The following is a 20,717-nucleotide window of genomic DNA, read 5'->3' as shown; positions in this document are numbered from 1 at the left end:
ACCATTGGCCTCATAGTGAAATCCCTGAGTGGTTTCCTTCCTCTCCGGCAACTGAGTTAGGAAGGAAGCCTGTATCTTTGTACTGACTGGGTGTATTGATACACCACCCAACGTGTAATTACAGTTTTTTACGATTGCTTACACACTAAAATTAAAATTTTCCCACAATTAGCAAAACCTTACACTCAAGGAGCAAAACACAAGGCTAGATTTGCACAACTGTAAGCACATTGTCAGCTTCACACTATTTGCAAAACACTAAACACACTTGTATACATCAGACACAGAAGTATATCATGATGTCACTTCCTTGCAATTCCAAAGCACTGACTGTCAAATTACCACACCTATGAGCCAATCTGTTAAACACAGCCATCAGGTGCACAAACACATGATTGCTAAATTGTAGACACACCAATCAGGTTTAAGCACTATAAAAATGCAGCAGGTAGGTTCACCTGCCTTCAACCAAAATGGAAGGAGTCAGAAGAAGAGTGAGGGTGAGAGGAGGAGTACACAGAGGAGGAGAAGGAGGTAGAGGAAGAGGCAGAGGCCGAGCCAGAGGACGAGGAAGACCTGAAGCAGGAGGAGAACGTGCACAAAGAAGAAGAGGACCAAACTTATCAAATGACATTCGTGCAACACTAGTGGACCATGTTGTGAACCACGGATTGACGCTGAGGGAGGCTGGACTGAGAGTTCAGCCAAATATTAGCAGTTATACAGTGTCATCTGTCATAAGGACTTTTCGACAGGAAAACAGGTAAAAGAAGATCTGTCTACAGTTACAGTAATCAGCCGCTTATTGTATGCACCATATCAGCACTTGTGATACCCCTTCCTGTGACATTGTACAGTAAGTTACATGTATTATTCTCTACATAGGATTGAGGGTCGGGAACGACAAGGAGGAAGGGGGCCCATATTCACGCAAGAACAAGAGAGAGAGATAATAAACATGGTTTTGGCCAATAATGCTATCAGACTCAGAGAACTACAAGCCAACATTATCGGTGACCATGCCATTTTCAATAATGTCCATCAGGTCTCTCAATCAACACTGGCACGCATCCTGAAAAGACATCAGGTTCAAATGAAACAACTTTATCGAGTGCCTTTTGAGCGGAATTCAGAGAGGGTCAAACGGCTGCGGCATGAGTATGTGGAGGTTTGTATTGTTCACTTTAGCACTGTGATGTTGCATACTGCTGTCACGGCCGTCTACGGAAGGAGTGGACCAAAGCGCAGCGTTTGTAGCGAACATGACTTTATTAAAGTTAAAGTGCACGAACGAGAAAACAATAAACAATGACGGATAGTGAAGTCCTCAGTACACAGACTGAAACATGGAACAAAAACCCACAACCCTAAGGTGAACACTGACAGTTTAAATATGGCTCCCAATCAGAGATAACGAGCCGACAGCTGACACTCGTTACCTCCGATTGGGAGTCACATGACGAGACAAGACACTACAACCAAACCCAAACACAACCAAATGAACACACCCTATACCCAACACAACCAAATGAATACACCCTGGCTCAAACTACACAGTCCCGGAGCCAGAGCGTGACAGTACCCCCCCCTAAAGGCGCGGACTGCGACCGCGCCTCAATAAGGGCTAAACAAGGGAGGGCTGGGTGGGCATACCTCCTCGGCGGTGGTTCTGGCTCCGGCCTTGATCCCCACTTCCTCTCCAACCCCCCAAAGTACCCCTGGTCCTGTCTAGCCCCGCTGGCCGGAGCCGGACTGACGACACTTGCCCCTGGCTTGGTGCGTGGAACAGGAATGGACCGGAATGGGCTGGCGACGCGCACCACAGACTTGGTGCGGAGAGCAGGAACGAGCCGGACAGGGCTGACGACGCACCCCGTAGGCTTGGTGCGTGGAGGAGGAACGGGCCTGACCAGGCTGGCGACTCGCACCCCTGGCTTTGTGCGTGGAGGAGGAACGGGCCTTACCAGGCTGACTTCTCGCACCCCTGGCTTAGTGCGAGTGGCAGGAACAGGCCGGACCGGGCTGGCGACGCGCACCGTAGGTTTGGTGCGAGTGGCAGGAACAGGCCGGGTCGGGCTGGCGACGCGCACCGTAGACTTGGTGCGGGTGGCAGGAACAGGCCGGACCGGGCTGGCGACGCGCACCGTAGGTTTGGTGCAGTGGCAGGAACAGGCCGGGTCGGGCTGGCGACAGCGCACCGTAGACTTGGTGCGGGTGGCAGGAACAGGCCGGACCGGGCTGGCGACGCGCACCGTAGGTTTGGTGCGAGTGGCAGGAACAGGCCGGGTCGGGCTGGCGACGCGCACCGTAGACTTGGTGCGGGTGGCAGGAACAGGCCGGACCGGGCTGGCGACGCACCCCGTAGGCTTTGTGCGTAGAGCAGGAACAGGCCGGGCTGGGCTGGCGACGCACCCCGTAGGTTTTGTGCGTGGAGCAGGAACAGGCCGGGCTGGGCTGGCGACGCACCCCGTAGGCTTTGTGCGTAGAGCAGGAACAGGCCGGGCTGGGCTGGCGACGCACACCGTAGGCTCTGTGCGTGGAGCAGGAACTGGCCGGGCTGGGCTGACGACGCACACCGTAGGTTCTGTGCGTGGAGCAGGAACAGGCCGGGCTGGGCTGGCGACGCACACCGTAGGCTTGATGCGAGAAGCAGGAACAGGCCGGGCTGGGCTGGCGACGTACACCGTAGGCTTAGTACGTGGAGCAGGAACCGGCCGGGCTGGACTGGCGACGCACACCATGGGCTTGGTGCGTGAGTAGGAACAGGCCGGTCCGTCACTGGGAACACACACCACTGGCCTTAACCGGGGATCAGGAACGGGCCGGACCGGACTGGTAACACACCTCAGTCTCTCACGCCGTGCCTCAACTACTTCCCTCCCTCTACTCGCCAATGGCTCCCGTAATCCGGTAGCCTTCTCTCCACGTCTCCCTGTGGCAGCCTCCTGCTGCCCAGCCGCCCAAGCCATGTGCCCCCCAAAAAACTTTTTGGGGTTGCTCTCGTCCCTCCGACGATGGCCCTGCTGACGCCGTTGCTCCTCTCTCGCCAGGGCCTTGATCCTCCCCAAGGTCCCTTGCCCCCGAGCATGTCCTCCCAGGACCACGATTTGCCCACCTGGGCCATCGCCAGCCTCTCGATCTCCTTACCCGGCGCTTCCTCCCATGTCCAGTCTCCTTGCTCCTGGACACGCTGCTTGGTCCTTTTTTGGTGGGTTTTTCTGTCACGGCCGTCTACGGAAGGAGTGGACCAAAGCGCAGCGTTTGTAGCGAACATGACTTTATTAAAGTTAAAAGTGCACGAACGAGAAAACAATAAACAATGACGGATAGTGAAGTCCTCAGTACACAGACTGAAACATGGAACAAAAACCCACAACCCTAAGGTGAACACTGACAGTTTAAATATGGCTCCCAATCAGAGATAACGAGCCGACAGCTGACACTCGTTACCTCCGATTGGGAGTCACATGACGAGACAAGACACTACAACCAAACCCAAACACAACCAAATGAACACACCCTATACCCAACACAACCAAATGAATACACCCTGGCTCAAACTACACAGTCCCGGAGCCAGAGCGTGACAACTGCACACATTACTTTTTTACATTGACTGTAAACTAGACCTATCCTGAACTACACAATCTTGTCTTTCACTGTATTTCAGAGAGTTTTGCAGATGGATGCTGAGGAAATCCTGCATGAATTCATATATATTGATGAGGCAGGTTTCAACCTCACAAAAGCAAGGAGAGGCAGAAATATCATTGGCCACAGGGCTATAATCAATGTCCCAGTGCAACGTGGGGGTAACATCACCCTTTGCGCTGCCATTTCACAGCATGGGGTTCTCCTCCGTCATGCCAAAATGGGCCCTTACAACACACCTCACATTCTTGCATTTTTGGACCGATTGCACCACATCGTCACAGCAGGTAATGAAATGCACCATCTGGGACAATGTGTCATTCCACCGCTCTGCTTTGGTCCAGAACTGGTTTCAACACCATCCACAGTTGACAGTACTATACCTTCCACCATACTCTCCGTTTCTAAACCCTATCGAAGAGTTTTTCTCTGCAAGGCGGTGGAAAGTTTATGATCTCCAGCCCCAGGCTCAGGTACCCCTCATTCAGGCCATGGAGGATGCCTGTGACCAAGTCGACGCCGCAGCTGTGCAAAGATGGATTCGACATTCAAGACGGTTCTTCCCGCGTTGTCTTGCTAATGAGGATATTGCTTGTGATGTTGATGAAATTCTCTGGCCAGATCCAGCTAGGCGAAGAGATAATGTATAGTATGTTTACTGTAGTATTTTCTGTACAATATTGTCTGTTTTTTTCAGATAATTTTTTATGTTTGTTGTTGTTGTTATTTACTGTAATTGTAACCTGTACTAGATACAGTATTTTACGTTTGTCTGTTGTTTGCTGAGCTAACAGTGTTATGCACACTACTGTAGTAGCATGAAAACTGGGACATGTTTTGTTGTGATTCTCCATGTTGACATGTTGACTGATCTGGTATATGGAGAGAAATAAATGATATTTTCCTCAGTCTGCAGCATTGGTCTTGTGTAGTGTTTGTATAGTTGCACTTTCTCTGTGTACTTCATTTACAGTACTCTAATCACTGAGAATTAGACTTGCTAAAAGTGTTTTAGGTTAGCAACAGCAGTGTGTAACTGGTTCAAAAAGATTGAAGTCATATGAAATGTGTGTGTTTCGTATGGTAACAAAATATTGTTTTTATGAAGTCGTGTATAGTTTTGACAAAAGTGCTCCATTTTGCAAATGATCTGAAGTGTTGTGTTACTTTGGTGTAGGGTTGTGCTAATTGTGTGTAGTGTTTTGACAAACCGGGCCCTGTTTTCAAAATTGTGCTTAAACAATTGAAAAAAACTGTAATAACTTCACCATGCTCAAAAGAATATTCAAGGTCTCATTTTTTTTTTTTTATCTACCAATAGGTGCCCTTCTTTGCGAGGCATTGGAAAATCTCCCTGGTCTTTGTTGTTGAATCTGTGTTTGAAATTCACTGCTCGACTGAGGGACCTTACAGATAAGTGTATGTGTGGGGTACAGAGATGAGGAAGTCATTCAAAAAGTCCATACTTATTATGTGACTTGTTAAGCAAATCTTTACTCGAATTGATTTAGGCTTGCCATAACAAAGGGTTTGAATACTTATTGACTCAAGATATTTCAGCTTTTCATATTTTATGAATTTGTAAAAGAATTGAAGAACACAATTCCACTTTGACATTACGGGTATTGTATGTAGACAGAAAATCTCAATTTAATTAATTTTGAATTCAGGCTGTAACACAACAAAATGTGGCAAAAGTCAAGAGGTGTGATTATTTTCTGAAGGTATGTATGTACTATGTGTGTGCGCTTGTGTAAAATAAAGGTTCTTAAATGGTTCTTCCTCAGCTCTGAGAACTCTTGCCCGATAAAGAACGTTTGAGTAAAGTGTGGGGTTCTTGATTTGGCATCTAAAATGGTTGTTCCAGTTTAGATGTTTAAGGTAGTCTCATTTCTTAGTCTTCCCAACCCTGGCAGTCATTCTGATTGCAGGTTGCAGGTGAATGATAATTCCAAATGTTGGATATCCTCACTCTGGCTGGATTCCAATAGGAATTACACATCCCTTTGCAAACCAGCATAATGTGACTTGCAGGCCTGATGTGGCCTGTAAACTATGAGTTTCAGGCCACTGTATTAGGCTAAAACTAGGCCCTCAAAAGAAGGCCTTATCAAATGTGTATTGTATTGCCTTAAATAATGTAATTTTAATGACAACATATTCACTTAGGATCTCACTTGGTGAAGGCCACAGGACTGAAAATGAATGAATGCAACAACCACGTCTCTTTCACTAGCAAACACAATCATAGGTGGTATTGGTAACTCTAAAATTCACTGAAAGGTACCCTGGGAAATATGAAAAAAATAGGCTTAAAACCCTACAGCAGGGCTATTCAATTCTGGTCCTGGAGGCCGAAACACTTCTGGTTTGGGATTTTTGTATGGTTCATCAAAGAACCATCCCATTTATGGTTCTTCAGAGACCTTAAAATGGTTCCCCTATATCATCGCTCTCAACAAACTTATTTGGTTCCTTTATTTTAAGAGTGTGTGATTGAGTGTCAGGAGCTCTTCCCGGGGGCAGACTGTCACTGTAGTGGAATATTGTTCCACCATTGTTCCTGTACCCAAGAAAGCAATGGTAACGGAACTAAATGACTATTGCCCCGTAGCACTCACTTCTGTCATCATGAAGTGCCTTGAAAGGCTAGTTAAGGATCATAACACCTACACCTTACCTGACACCCTAGACCCACTTTAATAGATCCACAGATGATGCAATCGCCATTGCGCTGCACACTGCCCTATCCCATCTGGACAAGAGGAATACCTATGTAAGAATGCTGTTCATTGACTATAGCTCAGCCTTCAACACCATAGTACCCTCCAAGCTCATCATTAAGCTCCGTGCCCTGGGTCTGAACCCCGCCCTCTGCAGCTGGGTCCTGGACTTCCTGACGGGCCGCCCCCAGATGGTGAAGGTAGGAAACAACACCTCCAGTAAGCTGATCCTCAACACAGGGGCCACACAAGGGTGCGTGCTCAGCCTCCTCCTGTACTCCCTGTTCACCCATGACTGCGTGGACAAGCACGCCTCCAACTCAATCATCAACTTTGCAGATGACACAACAGTAGTAGGCCTGATTACCAACAATGATGAGACAGCCTACAGGGAGGAGGTGAGGGCCCTGGCGGAGTGGTGCCAGGAAAATAACCACTCCCTCAACGTCAACAAAATGAAGGAGCTGATCGTGGACTTCAGGAGACAACAGAGAGAGCACGCCCCTATCCACATCGACGGGACCGCAGTCGAGAAGATGAAAAGCTTCAAGTTCCTCGGCGTACACATCACTGACAATCTGAAATGGTCCATCCACACAGACAACAACAGCGCCTCTTCAACCTCAGGAGGCTGAAGAAATTTGGCTTGGCCCCTAAGACCCTCACAAACTTTTACAGATGTACAATTGAGAGCATCCTGTCGGGCTGTATCACCGCCTGGTACGGCAACTGCACCGCCCGCAACTGCAGGGCTCTCCAGAGGGTGGTGCGGTCTGCCCAACGCATCCCCAGGGGCACACTGCCTGCCCTCCAGGACACCTATAGCACCCAATGTCACAGGAAGGCCAAAAAGATAATCAAGGACATCAACCACTCGAGCCACGGCCGGTTCACCCCGCTATCATCCAGAAGGTAAGGTCAGTACAGGTGCATTAAAGCTGGGACGGGAGACTGAAAAACAGCTTCTATCTCAAGGCCATTAGACTGTTAAATAGCCATCACTAGCCGGCTACCACCCGGTTACTCAACCCTGCACCTTAAAGGCTGCTGTCCTATGTACATAGACATGGAATCACTTGTCACTTTAAATGGAACACTGGTCACTTTAATAATAATGTTTATATACTGTTTTACTCATTTCATATGTATATACTGTATTCTATTGTATTTTAGTCAATGCCACTCAGACATTGCTCGTCCTAATATTTATATATTTCTAATCAGGCCTACTTATTCCATTCTTTTACTTTTAGATTTGTGTGTATTGTTGTAATATAATAATATAATATGCCATTTAGCAGACGCTTTTATCCAAAGCGACTAACAGTCATGTGTGCATACATTTTTCTTCTTCTTTTTTTTCTTTTTTTTGTGAATTGTTAGATACTACCGCACTGTTGGAGCTAGGAACACAAGCATTTCGCTACACCCGCAACAACATCTGCTAAATATGTGTACGTGACCATTAAAATTTGATTTGATTTGAATAATCTACTATCCTTCAGTAGTAGACGTCACACATACACACAAGCGCATGTACACTCACACAAACACATATGCTTCAAAATAACACACACACTAAATTTGGTTAACCCAGAACTAAAATATTGCGTATGTTTCCATAGTCTGTACACGAGAGATTACACACACACCGACATTACAGAAATACGCTAAATTACTAAAAGACACACACACACACACACACACACACACACACACACCTTTGTCACATGCATAACATTTGTTGCACCAAACTCACAATAATAAAATAGACATGGAGAGAACACAACCAAGACCTGATCACATAATAGAATGATGCCTGACCAAATGAAACATGACAGTGTACTGGGTAGTCTCTGGTGATGGGGTCACATAAATACATCAACCGGAGACAGGCGGTGACAGGAATCACTAGTAACAGAGATTCTGTCTCAATGGGACACCCTGAATAAATAAAGGTTATACTTAATTACTATTACCATGCAGTCCTTTATTGTCAGTTAGTTACTGAGAGTGAAGAGAGACAGGCACGGGTGGTCCTGAGTGACAGAAACAGTGGCAGAGACAGAAACAGAGACAGAGACCGTGACAGAGACGGTGCTGGTCACTGACCCTCTCTCCAATCTCCGTCTGGTCTCCCTGTGGCAGGATGTCGATATCTGGCTGCAGGGAACACGCCTCAATGACAGCCTTGTACCTGGACAACACCGAAACAGATAATCAGATGACAACCGTGACATTAAAACAAAGACCCTGCAATGTCAATAAGGGACTCGGCTGGGGACTAGTAGACACCACCTCCACTTATTTTAAAGTATGCTTTAGTGGCAATTCAATTCAGGTCATTCAGAAGATTTATGGTAACTATGGGTACCAACAGTGATTGTGCAGCAACCCAGTCAACAACAACAACAGTATATTATTCTCAGTTTGTGTTCAGGCTGAAAAATTGTCTGTATGGATGAATCAGGCCTTGGGGCTTTATTGGAGAGAGATGAAGAGAAGAGAGAGAGAGAGAGAGAGAGAGAGAGAGAGAGAGAGAGAGAGAGAGAGAGAGAGAGAGAGAGAGAGAGAGAGAGAGAGAGAGAGAGAGAGAGAGAGAGAGAGAGAGAGAGAGAGAGAGAGAGAGAGGGGGTGTAGTGAGGGAATGAGAGGACAGAGAACAAGAGAGAAAGCGAGATAAGCCTGAATGAGAGAATAAAACAGACAGCCTGTAGTAGGAAGGAAGGCCTAGAGTAGAGGACTGATTTCTTAATCTGCCTCCCGCTCGCACCCCCAGCTTTTCATACCTCCCCTGCCCGCTCCCACTGGCTTTCTGTCCGACACCCACCGGCTTTCTGTCCGACACCCACCCTCTTTCGCAAAAACTGGTCCCGAACCCAACAATGTTATTTTGACGTATGTGACGCAGCTCGTTTGCCAGCCATGGTCCCAGCAATTTTGCGCCCTATAGGCAATATCAAAATACGCTAAAATAACCTACGAATAAATAGTTTAAATTACCAGAGATTCTCACATGGCCCATTATATTAGGACATCGGTATTACTTGGCTATATCAGCCAATAGGCTAGAGGTAGTTTGAAGAGAGCAGAGTTGGAGAGAGAATGGACACTTGCACTTTCTCTTGAGCTATGTTTTGCATATAGCCTACCTTTTAGGAGCGGGACGATTTTCAGATTAAGAGAAATACGGGTGATCAATAGGCCTATTTATTTCCAGGCAATGTAGTCTACTACTTACTAGTAGTAAACTATAGCCTCATCATATGTAAGAAGTTAATTTCCTTGGAAAGATAGGCCTATTAAACTGCCGCTGTGCTTCTCCGCCCATGCATATAGCTAACACAGTTAAACCATAACTTGTTTTTACAGTAACTTACTGGCAGCCAGTTACCTGTATTTGTATTTTTTTATTTGTATTTATTAAGGATCCACATTAGCTGATGCCAAGGCAGCAGCTTCTCTTTACAAGTACTGTAAACAAGTGCTTTCTTTACAGTAATGTAGTGTTAAACCAAAGTTTCTTTGGAATTTTACGGTAACATACTGTAATGTTTTTTTACAGTAATTTACAGGTAACTGGCTGCCAGTAAGTTACTGTAAAAACCAACCTGGTCTCAGAGCATTTCGTATTATTCTGCATGTAAATCCAGGACACTCCATTTAGTAGGATATGTTACGTTTCATATGGTACAGTTGAAGTCAGAAGTTTACATACACCTTAGCCAAACTCAGTTTTTCACAATTACTGACATTTAATCCTAGTAAAAATTCCCTGTTTTATGTTAGTTAGGATCATCACTTTATTTTAAGAATGTGAAATGTCAGAATAATAGTAGAGAGAATTATTTATTTCAGCTTTTATTTCTTTCATCACATTCCCAGTGGGTCAGAAGTTTACATACACTCAATTAGTATTTGGTAGCATTGCCTTTAAATTGTTTAACATGGGTCAAATGTTTCGGGTAGCCTTCCACAAGATTCCCACAATAAGTTGGGTGAATTTTGGCCCATTCCTCCTGACAGAGCTGGTGTAACTGAGTCAGGTTTGTTGGCCTCCTTGCTCTCACACACTTTTTCAGTTCTACCCACACATTTTCTATAGGATTGAGGTCAGGGCTTTGTGATGGCCACTCCAATACCTTGACTTTGTTGTCCTTAAGCCATTTTGCCACAGCTTTGGAAGTATGCTTGGGGTCATTGTTCATTTGGAAGAACCATTTGTGACCAAGCTTTAACTTCCTGACTGATGTCTTGAGATGTTGCTTCAATATATCCACATAATTTTCCTTCCTCATGATGCCATCTATTTTGTGAAGTGCACCAGTCCCTCCTGCAGCAAAGCACCCCCACAGCATGATGCTGCCACCCCTGTGCTTCACGGTTGGGATGGTGTTCTTCGGCTTGCAAGGGGCCCCCTTTTTCCTCCAAACATAACGATGGTCATTATGGCCACACAGTTATATTTTTGTTTCATCAGACCAGAGGACATTTCTCCAAAAAGTACAATCTTTGTCCCCATGTGCAGTTGCAAACTGTATTCTGGCATTTTTATGGCGGTTTTGGAGCAGTGGCTTCTTCCTTGCTGAGCGACCTTTCAGGTTATGTCGATATAGGACTTGTTTTACTGTGGATATAGATACTTTTTTACCTGTTTCCTCCAGCATCTTCACAAGGTCCTTTGCTGTTGTTCTGGGATTGATTTGCATTTTTCGCACCAAAGTACGTTCATCTCTAGGAGACAGAACGCATCTCCTTCCTGAGCGGTATGATGGCTGCGTGGTCCCATGGTGTTTATACTTGTGTACTATTGTTTGTACAGATGAACGTGGTACCTTCAGGCGTTTGGAAATTGCTCCCAGGGATGAACCAGACTTGTGGAGGTCTACCATTTTTTTTCTGAGGTCTTGGCTGATTTCTTTTGATTTTCCCATGATGTCAAGCAAAGAGGCACTGAGCTTGAAGGTAGGCCTTGAAATACATCCACAGGTACACCTCCAATTGAATTGTGATACAGTGAATTTTAAGTGAAATAATCTTTCTGTAAACAATTGTTGGAAAAATTACTTGTGTCATGCACAAAGTAGATGTCCTAACCGACTTGCCAAAACTATAGTTTGTTAACAAGACATTTGTGGAGTGGTTGAAAAAAACGAGTTTTAATGACTCCAACCTAAGTGTATGTAAACTTCCGACTTCAACTGTATGTATTAATTTGTTGATGTCCATCACCCATTTCGTATGATATGTTACGATTTACAATTCAATTCATATATTACGAATCTCTGTGTCCAGTATGAAGGAAGTTAGAGGTAGTTTCGCTTCAGCATGCAAGCAGATACCCATAGACTTTCAGTCATTGTGCTAACGCTAGTTAGCATTGGCTCGCGAAACTACCTCTAATTTCCTTCATACAGAACACAAAGACATAAAAATGGTATCCATGAGTTCATCTGACTGGGGAAGTAGATAAAGGCATCATTGACTAAATCCCGAAGTATCGCTTTCAGTGCTGGGTTCTTGATGTGGCATCTACTGTTTTTCAGATTTCTAAAAGGTTATTGAAATGCATGGAAGGCTGCAGATGTGTCCCTTTCATAGCACACATCACATTGGCCAGTGTTAACTAGGGTTGATTTTTCAGTGTAACATTTCTAGTGTACTGTAAAGAGTTAAATTAACACTCTGTGGTGTAAAACACACCAGTGTTGGTGTTAATAACCAGAGTTGAACCAAAACCACGTCCATCTTTATCATATTTCCCAGCATGGTCTATTGCAGGTTGATTTGTAGAATTGTTTGTTTCAATATCTATGTTTTTGCATGTACATTGATTGATTAATTAATCTTATGCTTTTAAAACATACAGTACCAGTCAAAAGTTTGGACACACCTACTCATTCCAGGGTTTTTCTTTATTTTTACAATTTTCTACATTGTAGAATAATAGAGAAGACATCAAAACTATGAAATAACACATATGGAATCATGTAGTAACCAAAAAAGTGTTAAACAAATCAAAATATATTTTAGATGTTAGATTCTTCAATGTAGCCACCCTTTGCCTTGATGACAACTTTGCACAGTCTTGACATTCTCTCAACCAGCTTCATGAGGTAGTCACCTGGAATGCATTTCAATTAACAGGTGTGCCTTGTTAAAAGTTAATTTGTGGAATTTCTTTCCTTCTTAATGTGTTTGAGCCAATCAGTTGTGTTGTGACAAGGTACTGGTGGTATACAGAAGATAGCCCTATTTGGTAAAATACCAAGTCCATATTATGGCAAGAACAGCTCAAATAAGCAAAGAGAAACGACAGTCCATCATTACTTTAAGACATGAAGGTCAGTCAATCCGGAACATTTCAAGAACTGTGAAAGTTTCTTCAAGTGCAGTCGCAAAAACCATCAAGCACTATGATGAAACTGGCTCTCATGAGGACCGCCACAGGAAAGGAAGACCCAGAGTTACCTCTGCTACAGAGAATAAGTTCATTAGAGTTAACTGTGCCTCAGATTGCAGCCCAAATAAATGCTTCACAGAGTTCAAGTAACAGACACATCTCAACATCAACTGTTCAGAGGAGACTGTGTGAATCAGGCTTTCATGGTCGAATTGCTGCAAAGAAACCACTACTAAAGGACAACAATAAGAAGAAGAGACTTGCTTGGGCCAAAAAACACGAGCAGTGGACATTAGACTGGTGGGAAACTGTCCTTTGGTCTGATGAGTCCAAAATTGAGATTTTTGGTTCCAACTGCCGTTTCTTTGATCTCCGCATGTGTGGTTCCCACCGTGAAGCATGGAGGAGTAGGTGTGATGGTGCTTTGCTGGTGACAATGTCGGTGATTTATTTAGAATTCAAGGCACACTTAACCAGCATGGCTACCACAGCATTCTGCAGCAATACGCCATCCCATCTGGTTTACGCTTAGTGGGACTATCATTTGTTTTTCAACAGGACAATGACCCAAAACACCTCCAGGCTGTGTAAGTGCTATTTGACCAAGAAGGAGAGTGATGGAGTGCTGCATCAGATGACCTGACCTCCACAATCACCCGACCTCAACCCAATTGAGATGGTTTGGGATGAGTTGGACCACAGAGTGAAGGAAAAGCAGCTAACAAGTGCTCAGCATATGTGGGAACTTCTTCAAGACTGTTGGAAAAGCATTCCAGATTAAGCTGGTTGAGAGAATGCCAAGAGTGTGCAAAGCTGTCATCAAGGCAAAGGGTGCCTACTTTGAAGAATCTCAAATATAAAATATATTTTGATTTGTTTAACATGTTTCTGGATACTACATGATTCCATATGTGTTATTTCATAGTTTTGATGTCTTCACTATTATTCAACAATGTAGAAAATAGTAAAAATAAAGAAAACCCTTGAATGAGTAGGTGTGTCCAAAAGTTTGACTGCTACTGTATATTACATAGATTTTTCTAAACTATTCCAATCTGTTACTTATTGCACCCGTTACTGAAATGTTTGTTCCAGTTTAGATGTTTAAGGTATTCTCATATCTTAGTCTTCCCAACCCTGGTAGTCATTCTGAATGCAGGTGACAAAACATCCCAAATGTTGGATATCCCCACTTTGGCTGGATTCCAATAGGAATTACACATCACTTTGCAAGCCATTATAATGTGACTTGTAGGCCTGATATGGCCCATAAACTATGAGTTTCAGGCCACTGTATTAGGTTTAAACTAGGCCTTCAAAAGAAGGCCTTATGAAATACGTATTGTCTTAATAAAAATTTAATGACAACATATTAACTTTTTGGGTGGTACTGGTAACTCTAAAATTCACATGTAAGGCACCCTGGGAAATATACAAATAAGGCTTAAAACCCTACAGCATGGCTATTCAATTCCATTCCTGGAGGGCCAAAACACTTCTGGTTTTGGATTTTTGTATGGTTCATCAAAGAACCATCCCATTTGTGGTTCTTCGGAGACACTAAAATGGTTCCCCTATGGCTTTGCTTTCAAGAACCTTATCCGGTTCCAGCTTGCACCTTTATTTTTAAGAGTGTAGGCTAATGCATAAAAATATTTTCATTCCAAAGTTGTCTGTCTGACTGTCTGCAGCATGACAAATGCAGACCGCGCCGCAATGATCTCTTTCGGGGCCCGCAGCCCTCAGCATATTGGGCAGACTACAGACTGTTTGGCCCTGGGGTGGTTATTAAGGTGTCCGAATGCTTCCCAGCCTAAATAGTTTGGAAGAGTTCCAAAATATATTATGATGACATTTTGTGAAGTTTTTGTTCGTTTTGGACTTCAGTAAGGGTTTTTTCGGCTGTTTGGGCACACCATTTATTTTCTCAAGGCCAGCTGAAGTTTGGGAGTCGAAGTGTACGCCCCTTCGTCCGTGATTGGTCAACTGTAGGGATTCTTCAATAAAGTCTCTGTTATCATTCAACGAAGAGACGACTCAATTACATGCACATTTTTTCATTGAGAAATACTGCACCAATCATCAATATTTTGTTTTTTATATGTTTTTTTTTCTCGCAAATATATACACTACCGTTCAAAAGTTTGGGTTCACTTAGAAATGTCCTTGTTTTGGTCCATTAAAATAACATCAAATTGATCAGAAATACAGTGTAGATTGTTATTGTTAATGTTGTAAATGGCTATTGTAGCTGGAAACGGCTGATTTTTTATGGAATATCTACATAGGCATACAGAGGCCCATTATCAGCAACCATCATTCCTGTGTTCCAATGGCACATTGTGCTTGCTAATCCAAGTTTATAATTTTAAAAGGCAAATTGATCATTAGAAAACCCTTTTGCAATTATGTTAGCACAGCTGAAAACTGGCCTTCTTGAGACTAGTTGAGTATCTGGAGCATCAGCAATTGTGGGTTCGATTACAGGCTCAAAATGGCCAGAAACAAATAACTTTCTTCTGAAACTCGTCAGTCTATCCTTGTTCTGAGAAATGAAGGCTATTCCATGCGAGAAATTGCCAAGAAACTGAAGATCTCATACAACGCTGTGTACTACACCCTTCACAGAACAGCGCAAACTGGCTCTAACTAGAATAGAAAGTGGAGTGGGAGGCCCCGGTGCACAACTGAGCAAGAGGACAAATACATTAGAGTGTCTAGTTTGAGAAACAGGTGACTCACAGGTCCTCAACTGGCAGCTTCATTAAATAGTACCCGCAAAACGCCAGTCTCAACGTCAACAGTGAAGAGGCGACTCCGGGATGCTGACCTAGGCAGAGCTGCAAAGAAAAAGCCATATTTCAGACTGGCCAATAAAAAATAAAAAAATTAAGATGGGCAGTCTGAGATATGGCTTTTTCTTTGCAGCTCTGCCTAGAAGGTCAGCATCCCGGAGTCGCCTCTTCACTGTTGACGTTGAGACTGCCGTTTTGCAGGTACTATTTATACACACATACATACGAATACACACATATAAATACATATACATACATATATTACATATCCTTTAAAAAAATGTATTTCCCTTTATTACTTTCCAACCCAACCACCCCTCCCCTAATTGGAGTAAACTAGTGAACAACAATGCTTAGGCCTCTACTTCCAGCTTATACATACTATATACGTTTTATGGACACAGTCAATTTTACAATAATCCTATTTTGTTTGTTTTTAGTCCTGAACTTCCTCTACCCTCAACCTCTCCGATCATTTTCATGATGTCCATCCGGTTTGCTTCTATATGCCATATCTTTCTAACTGTGCTCTTTCACAAAAGCTCTCAACCTATAACCTATATACTTATTATAGACACAGTATGCTTTACATTAGTTATCTTGTTGTTATTAGTTGTCGTTAGTTGTTATTAGTCCCATGCACCAAACATCTTAGTTAGATGTAAAATTGCGCGACTAAGATCCCCTCTGCAAAAACGTCAAAGTCAATTACATATTTCTTGAGTTATCTTCGATTAATAAATATATTAATTCAGACTATTTTGAGGACGTGTATACTGGCTATGGTGTCTCAAAATGGACAAACAGTCCTATTGCCGCTTTCTTCTAGTTTTTCAAGCGACGGTCTTTTAAGGAGGTAGGCGAGCACGCTCGTTCGGTTCGCCTAGCTGACTTCGGCTAGCCGCCAGCCGAACTGAAGCATGCTGATGCCTTAGAGAGAAGGCAGACAGTCCAATGAAGCACAACACCAGAGCTAGACAGAAGAAGCAAGACTACAGAGAGAAATATCCCACTGTGCTTGGAGAGACAGAGAGAGAGAGAGAGGAGAGTGACTGGGAGAGAGAAAAGTAACCAGTGTGAGTAGGTAAACACTACTATTTTATGCGTCTCCACAGCAACAGAGAGAAATCAGGGTTCCATGAGATAATATTTTCGGCAGCTAGCCCATTAGGCCCAGAGAGCGAGGAGATAGGACCATAAACACATGCTTCCTGATCTTCTGGGAAACCATTTGTCATTAGGATAAAAAAGCGTGTGTCACAGTGCCCATCCAGTGGCAGGGGAAACAACATATGGTGTTGTGCCACGGGTGGGGGTTGGAGGCTGGGTGCGAGGGCAGAAACAGTTCTCAATGACAAAAGAGGCAAACAGAGATTCAGAATGGCCTGAATCAGAGGGCAACTAACCCTTGGGCCTTGGAGGTCCATAATGCATCGCTCTTTACTGTACTGTACGATAGAATTCCAGTAGCTTTACATACATTTGTTACAGTGTAGATACCATGTTTCACTTTTGTTCTAATGGTTTACAAGTAGTCTATAAATCAAGTCTCACCTGGGTTTGATCATGGGCATCTCGAAGGTGATGTTCTCCACTAGCGTCGCATTGAGCAGCCAGGGCTTCTGGGAAGCGTAGGCCACAGAGCCTCTCTTCCTGCCAAGATAAACACAGTGTCAACAACTGACCACTTCCTGTCCAGGAATACAGCACTACTGTCATCCAAAGTAGCTGTTGTCACATTTATTTATTTTATTAAAGAGTCACATAGATGGCAGACTCAGTTCCAAGGTCTGCAACGAGCGAGGTAAAGTGGTTTTGGATTGCTTTCTGTGTTGTTCAGTAACAATGGAAGAGCAGGGTATTATCTTGCAGGCAATTACTTCACTGTATTGACTAGATACTGGCTGTATTCTTTTATATTGTGATAACAGTGATATACAGCATCTCCATAGTGACCATCTGGTGAGAGGAGTCATGTTGTGTGCGCTTACTGGATATCTCCATCACCAGCTGCATCCTTGTCTGATGTGGGGCTGCAATGGCAAATGCGCACGCACGCACGCACACACACGCGCACACACACATCGTTAGCACCAATAATGTGTACAGTCAGCATCACAAACCAAAACAAGGCCATCATGTTGCCATATATGAGCAGTAGATAGCGGAACGTCTATCATTAGGTCGAAGTGTCTATAAATAAAACAACTTGTATTACTTCCTGTTGTTTGCAGACTCATCAACTGGACGCTCTGACGCACTCTGAATATAGAGGAGTTGTTGGGAAAAGCTGAATACATGATGCCTAGATTTTCTGTTGTTGTATCTACTCTGTTATTGTGTCTTAGTGTAGTTGTGACATATTGTGTTGTGACATATTGGGCGCGTTCGAGCAGCTCACTTTCGTCAAGTGACCATCGTTGGCTTTCAAAGTGTGTTGCATTATGGGGACAAAAACTGTCCGACTTGCGCCTACATGTCGACTGCATGAACTTGACATAAATCAAAAGTCATGACATTTTTGAATGCAGTCGACTTTAAGTTTCTGCAGTTGCTCTTCACCAACTTCCTCCTGCAGCCATCGCCTGCATTGTGGGAGGCTCTATTGCCAACCAATCATTAGGATGTTTTTGTTTGACGCACGCAAACGTGACCAAAGATGTGACTAAAACAGTAACCAACTTTGCCGCAATTCATGTACTGTATACAGGCTCTCTCTTTCACCAATTGATTGTGCAATGTACATATATTTTCAGATTGTGAGTGTGTAATATAGGGGATGGAGACATATTATTTTGACATTATAAAAAACAACTTTTATAAACAATGGCAACATTGCCATGTTGCACTAAGCCTTGCTGTAGGAAAACATATCAATAGGTAGGTTACCATACAATATTCATGTGAATATTCTAAAATCTGCATAAATTCATGCATAATTCATTTTACCGACACAAAAAGATCCCACCTTGTCTAGCGTATTTTGTTTTGTCGACATATGGACATTCTTTCTGTTTCCATCAGTAATTACGTTTTTTTATCCGACTTGCCAAGAGAGGGCCGCCCACCAAAACTCATGGACCAGGCATGGAGGGCATTAATCAGAGAGGCAACAAAGAGACCAAAGATAACCCTGAAGGAGCTGCAAAGCTCCACAGCGGAGGTTGGAGTATCTGTCCATAGGACCACTTTAAGCTGTACACTCCACAGAGCTGGGCTTTAAGGAAGAGTGGCCAGAAAAAAGCCATTGCTTAAAGGCATGTGGGAGACTCCCCAAACATATGGAAGAAGGTACTCTGGTCAGATGAGACTAAAATTGAGCCATTTGGCCATCAAGGAAAATGCAATGTCTGGCGCAAACCCAACACCTTTCATCACCCCGAGAACACCATACCCACAGTGAAGCATGGTGGTGGCAGCATCATGCTGTGGGGATGTTTTTCATAGGCAGGGACTGGGAAACTGGTCAGAATTGAAGGAATGATGGATGGCGCTAAATACAGGGAAATTCTTGAGGGAAACCGGTTTCAGTCTTCCAGAGATTTGAGACTGGGACAGAGGTTCACCTTCCATCAGGACAATGAAGAATTGGCAAAAATCCCAGTGGCTAGATGTGCCAAACTTATAGAGACATACAGTGGGGAAAAAAAGTATTTAGTCAGCCACCAATTGTGCAAGTTCTCCCACTTAAAAAGATGAGAGAGGCCTGTAATTTTCATCATAGGTACACGTCAACTATGACAGACAAAATGAGATTTTTTTTCTCCAGAAAATCACATTGTAGGATTTTTAATGTATTTATTTGCAAATTATGGTGGAAAATAAGTATTTGGTCATTAACAAAATTTTCTCAATACTTTGTTATATACCCTTTGTTGGCAATGACACAGGTCAAACGTTTTCTGTAAGTCTTCACAAGGTTTTCACACTCTGTTACTGGTATTTTGGCCCATTCCTCCATGCAGATCTCCTCTAGAGCAGTGATGTTTTGGGGCTGTCGCTGGGCAACACGGACTTTCAACTCCCTCCAAAGATTTTCTATGGGGTTGAGATCTGGAGACTGGCTAGGCCACTCCAGGACCTTGAAATGCTTCTTACGAAGCCACTCCTTCGTTGCCCGGGCGGTGTGTTTGGGATCATTGTCATGCTGAAAGACCCAGCCACGTTTCATCTTCAATGCCCTTGCTGATGGAAGGAGGTTTTCACTCAAAATCTCACGTTACATGGCCCCATTCATTCTTTCCTTTACACTGATCAGTCGTCCTGGTCCCTTGGCAGAAAAACAGCCCCAAAGCATGATGTTTCCACCCCCATGCTTCACAGTAGGTATGGTGTTCTTTGGATGCAACTCTGCATTCTTTGTCCTCCAAACACGAGTTGAGTTTTTACCAAAAGGTTCTATTTTGGTTTCATCTGACCATATGACATTCTCCCAATCCTCTTCTGGATCATCCAAATGCACTCTAGCAAACTTCAGACGGGCCTGGACATGTACTGGCTTAAGCAGGGGGACACGTCTGGCACTGCAGGATTTGAGTCCCTGGCGGCGTAGTGTGTTACTGATGGTAGGCTTTGTTACTTTGGTCCCAGCTCTCTCTGATCATTTTGACCCCACGGGGTGAGATCTTGCGTGGAGCCCCAGATCGAGGGAGATTATCAGTGGTCTTGTATGTCTTCCATTTCCTAATAATTGCTCCCACAGTTGATTTCTTCAAACCAAGCTGCTTACCTATTGCAGATTCAGTCTTCCCAGCCTGGTGCAGGTCTACAATTTTGTTTCTGGTGTCTTTTGACAGCTCTTTGGTCTTGGCCATAGTGGAGTTTGGAGTGTGACTGTTTGAGGTTGTGGACAGGTGTCTTTTATACTGATAACAAGTTCAAACAGGTGCCATTAATACAGGTAACGAGTGGAGGACAGAGGAGCCTCTTAAAGAAGAAGTTACAGGTCTGTGAGAGCCAGAAATCTTGCTTGTTTGTAGGTGACCAAATACTTATTTTCCACCATAATTTGCAAATAAATTCATAAAAAATCCTACAATGTGATTTTCTGGATTTTTTTCCCTCATTTTGTCTGTCATAGTTGACGTGTACCTATGATGAAAATTACAGGCCTCTCTCATCTTTTTAAGTGGGAGAACTTGCACA

At 43.8% G+C, this 20,717-nt stretch overlaps 1 protein-coding gene across 1 annotated transcript in view; it reads right to left on the bottom strand.

The window, feature by feature from the left end:
* The window catches only part of abcc8 (ATP-binding cassette, sub-family C (CFTR/MRP), member 8), a 162,222-nt gene that overhangs the window by 31,585 nt on the left and 109,920 nt on the right, over positions 1 to 20,717 (bottom strand). Inside the window, exons 18-20 of the mRNA XM_041849747.2 lie at positions 17,564 to 17,605; positions 17,127 to 17,225; positions 8,487 to 8,571 (exon numbers count right to left, since the gene is read on the bottom strand). Coding sequence (XP_041705681.1) covers positions 8,487 to 8,571; positions 17,127 to 17,225; positions 17,564 to 17,605 — 226 coding nt within the window. The remainder of the gene's footprint in view (positions 1 to 8,486; positions 8,572 to 17,126; positions 17,226 to 17,563; positions 17,606 to 20,717) is intronic.

The sequence above is a fragment of the Coregonus clupeaformis genome, chromosome 26 (assembly GCF_020615455.1).
Source record: "Coregonus clupeaformis isolate EN_2021a chromosome 26, ASM2061545v1, whole genome shotgun sequence".
NCBI lineage: Eukaryota > Metazoa > Chordata > Actinopteri > Salmoniformes > Salmonidae > Coregonus > Coregonus clupeaformis.
This window is presented reverse-complemented; position numbering and strand designations above follow the sequence as displayed.